Consider the following 4,142-nt stretch of genomic DNA (forward strand, 5'->3'; position numbering starts at 1 on the left):
CTGTGTGGGGAGCGAGCTGGAGCAGGAGCAGAGTGTGGGGAGGAAGCAAGCAGCAGCAGCAGCAGCAGCAGCAGCAGCAGCAGCGCTCACCTCACACCTGACCTGGCAAGAAACCACTGCAGCCGGGGGGTTACTGGGAGACACGGAGGCTCTCAAACGGTTTATTGCAAAGGGTTCCCGCAGGGGACACGGGAAAAGGAGCAAGGTCCTCTTGGGCCGTGGCGTCTCTACTCCTCGCCCTCCTCTTCGTCCTCGTAGGAGTCCAGGCCCACCTCCTCGTAATCCTTCTCCAGGGCAGCCATGTCCTCGCGCGCCTCGGAGAACTCGCCCTCCTCCATGCCCTCGCCCACGTACCAGTGCACGAAGGCGCGCTTGGCGTACATCAGGTCGAACTTGTGGTCGAGGCGAGCCCAGGCCTCGGCGATGGCCGTGGTGTTGCTCAGCATGCAGACGGCGCGCTGCACCTTGGCCAGGTCCCCCCCCGGCACCACGGTGGGCGGCTGGTAGTTGATGCCCACCTTGAAGCCCGTGGGGCACCAGTCCACAAACTGGATGCTGCGCTTGGTCTTGATGGTGGCGATGGCGGCGTTGACGTCCTTGGGCACCACGTCCCCGCGGTACAGCAGGCAGCACGCCATGTACTTGCCGTGCCGAGGGTCGCACTTCACCATCTGGTTGGCCGGCTCAAAGCACGAGTTGGTGATCTCGGCCACCGACAGCTGCTCGTGGTAGGCCTTCTCTGCAGAGATGACGGGGGCGTAGGTGGCCAGGGGGAAGTGGATGCGAGGGTAGGGCACCAGGTTGGTCTGGAACTCCGTCAGGTCAACGTTCAGGGCCCCGTCAAACCTCAACGAGGCGGTGATGGAGGAGACGATCTGACTGATGAGGCGATTGAGGTTGGTGTAGGTTGGGCGCTCGATGTCCAGGTTCCTGCGGCAGATGTCGTAGATGGCCTCGTTGTCCACCATGAAGGCACAGTCCGAGTGCTCCAGGGTGGTGTGGGTGGTGAGGATGGAGTTGTAGGGCTCCACCACAGCGGTGGAGACCTGTGGGGCAGGGTAGATGGAGAACTCGAGCTTGGACTTCTTGCCATAGTCAACAGAGAGTCGCTCCATCAGCAGGGAGGTGAATCCGGAGCCAGTGCCACCTCCGAAGCTATGAAAAACAAGGAAGCCCTGGAGGCCCGTGCACTGGTCAGCCTGCAGGGAGAGAGAGAAGCATGAGATTGCTCTGACACTGATCTCCCTGTCAACACCTGACCATCCAGAAGTCCTTCAGGACCTGCCCAATCCCTGCCGTGAGCAGCTGCAGACCCCCCCCAGGGCACAGCAGGGCTCAGACCCCCAGCTGGACGACACAGCCCAGCCCAGCAGTTACCCACCAGCTTGCGGATCCTGTCCAGCACTTGGTCGATGATCTCCTTGCCGATGGTGTAGTGCCCGCGGGCATAGTTGTTGGCAGCGTCCTCCTTGCCGGTGATGAGCTGCTCGGGGTGGAAGAGCTGCCGGTAGATCCCAGCCCGCACCTCATCTACGAGAGATCGGGTAGAGCTGAGCCTGGTATCAGCCGCGCTGCTGCGAGCCCCTGTCCCTCGTCCTCCTCCCAGCTCCACCTGCCTGGGGCACAGCCCAGGACCTGGGGCCACTGGAGGCAGCAGGTTTCTGCTCCAGACGGAGGTGGCTGCCACCTCCCTGCGCAGGAGCTCGGCTTCTCCGGCCCACGGGAGCTGCTGTGCCGGTTGGGCTGGTTTCTCTCCGCACACACGTGCAGAGCTACCAGCACCGCTGCCTCCAGGACATTTCAGTAATAAAGCCGGTGCGGAGCTTTGTGGCTTCTCCTGGGGTTACGCGTTGCAGGAGACCCAGCAGGCAGCGCACAGCAGCCGCTCGCTGCCCACCCAGCCCCGTGTCACACGCAGCCCTGCCCCAGCACTCACCGATCACGGTGGGCTCCAGGTCCACGAAGATGGCCCGCGGGACGTGCTTCCCGGCACCAGTCTCGCAGAAGAAGGTGGTGAAGGAGTCGTCCCCCCCGCCGATGGTCTTGTCGCTGGGCATCTGCCCGTCGGGCTGGATGCCGTGCTCCAGGCAGTACAGCTCCCAGCACGTGTTGCCCATCTGGACGCCGGCCTGGCCGACGTGGACGGAGATGCACTCGCGCTGGGGAGGGGGAGCAGGGTCAGAGCCTGGCACGGTGCCCTCCAACCCACCCCATGGAGGGCCCTGCATGGTGCCGGTGCCCCACGGCCACCCGCCGGGGAGCAGGCTTCCTCTTGCACAAGCTACGTGCCGCCGAGCAGCCCCACTTGCTGCCCTCGGGTTGGGACCTGGCGTCCCTCCCGGCGGCCCGGCCACCGCTGCGTGCCGCCAGCCACGCACACGCTGCCTCGGGCCTCCCGGGCTGCCCCGGCAGCCTCAGCCCCTTCCCCACGCCTGGCAGCCCGACGAGCTGACGCGGGCACATTCCTGTCCCGGAGACGCAGCCAGAAGGGGACAGCCCCAAACCATCCCTGCTCCGGGGCTGGGCAGGGGGCTCTGGGACGTGGGGGCAGCACGGGGACTTCCCTAGGGTCACGCAGCCCTGTCCCCAAGCTGCAAAGCCCTGGGGTGGGCAGCGGGCAGGGGACATGCCGGTGGCTCCCTGGCACCCCTGTCCCGCGTCTGGTGCGGTATTGGGGACGGGGACGGTGCGGCACCGCCGCGGTCACCTCAGAGAGGGCGAAGGGCTGCAGCCCCGGGGCGCGGTGCCGGGGGTGCCGGGGCCAAAGGGCAGCGGGGCCGGCCCGGGGCAGGGCGCTGCGGCTGCTGGCACGGCCCCGGCCCCCGCCGGGACTCTAAATATAGCCCCGGGCCCCGGGACAGGGCGCTGGCCGTCGCCCCTTTGGCCAGCGGCCCCTGCCCGCACCGCCACCGCCAGAGCCCCCTCGGACGGGACGGGACGGGGCGAGCCCCCCGCTCTCCCCCGCCAGCCCCGACGGGACCCCCCGTTGCAGCGGGGGGGCACCGAGCCGAGACCCCGCCCCGGTGCCCGGCTGTCGCCTCCCCCCGGCACCTGTCCCCGTCCGTCCGCGGCCACCGCGCACCGGGCGCCACCGGGTGGGTCGCGGCCGCCCCCCCCCCCAAACCGGCGCCACCCCCGCGGGGGCAGCGGGGAAGGGACCGGGGGGACACCGGGGGGATACCGGGGGGACGCCGGAGCGGCGGGGGGCGGCTGCCCCCGGGCAGGGCCCGGTGGGGCTGCCCAAGGTCACGGGAGGGAAGGAGGGGACGCGTGGCGGCGGCTCCGCCGTGCCCCCCGCCACTATCGGGGTGCCCCCCCCCCGCCGTGCCCGGTGCCCGGTGCGCACTCACCATGCTGCGGGGGGGGGGCCCGGGTTGTCCCGGCGGCTCGGTGCGGCGGGGCTCGGTGCGGAGCTGCGGCTGCTGCAATCCCCGCCGCAGCGAACTTCTTATAGAGGGGAGGAGTCTGGTGCCGCCACGCCCCCCTCATTTGGGTACATTTGCATACGGGGCGGGGGGAAGCTCGCCCGGGGCGGCTTGAGCCCGCTTGTGTCCCTGCTCAGTGTGGGGGGGGGAACCTCAGGGTGCTGGGGCTGGGGGCACCAGGAGGCAGGGCTCAGCCACAGGACAGGGTGCAGCAGCCCCCTAAGTGCTCTGCCACCAGCCCCCCTCACCCCAAGCTCTGCTGGGAGCTAACCCCCACCCCAAGAACTCCAGGGCTGCAGCACCTGGGTCCCTAGAGCAGGAGAAAGGAAGAGAAACAAGTGAGGGATGAGGACTAGGTTTGGAGACCAGGGTGCCCCAAAACGTCCCTTGGCCATCTCAGCACTTGGGGATCCTCTGGCCAGGGGCTGCCCTTCCCCGAGGTTGGGGACAGGCAGGCAGTGCTGGGCACCTGCTGAGACTGCAGAAGGGCACAGCAAGTCCGGGCTGCGGGGCTGGAAAGAGGGGTGACTGCACCCCTTTGTTGTTGTCCAAGTGACTCCTTGTGTCTGCACACAGAGAAACCCCTCTGTGGGAGTGCAGCCCCCCCCGGGGCCAGGGCTGGTGCTGCTGCTGGGGGTGTGTGAGCCGCTGCCGGCCTGGCTGGCTGGGGAAAAGCAGAGCCCAGCACTCCAGCCTTGTGCACTGAGCACGGCAGGG

At 68.5% G+C, this 4,142-nt stretch overlaps 1 protein-coding gene across 1 annotated transcript; it reads right to left on the reverse strand.

Moving 5' to 3' along the window:
• Positions 1 to 130: 130 nt before the first annotated feature.
• Positions 131 to 3,480, reverse strand: LOC118157612 (tubulin alpha-5 chain). The gene is made up of 4 exons (XM_035312015.1): positions 3,351 to 3,480; positions 1,937 to 2,159; positions 1,382 to 1,530; positions 131 to 1,199 (listed from the first exon to the last, which is right to left on the reverse strand). Exons 1-4 carry the CDS (start codon positions 3,351 to 3,353, stop codon positions 228 to 230), a joined length of 1,347 nt encoding a protein of 448 aa, XP_035167906.1. The 5' UTR covers positions 3,354 to 3,480; the 3' UTR covers positions 131 to 227.
• Between the last annotated feature and the right edge of the window lie 662 nt (positions 3,481 to 4,142).

The sequence above is a fragment of the Oxyura jamaicensis genome (genome assembly GCF_011077185.1).
Source record: "Oxyura jamaicensis isolate SHBP4307 breed ruddy duck chromosome 7 unlocalized genomic scaffold, BPBGC_Ojam_1.0 oxy7_random_OJ80038, whole genome shotgun sequence".
Classification (NCBI taxonomy): domain Eukaryota; kingdom Metazoa; phylum Chordata; class Aves; order Anseriformes; family Anatidae; genus Oxyura; species Oxyura jamaicensis.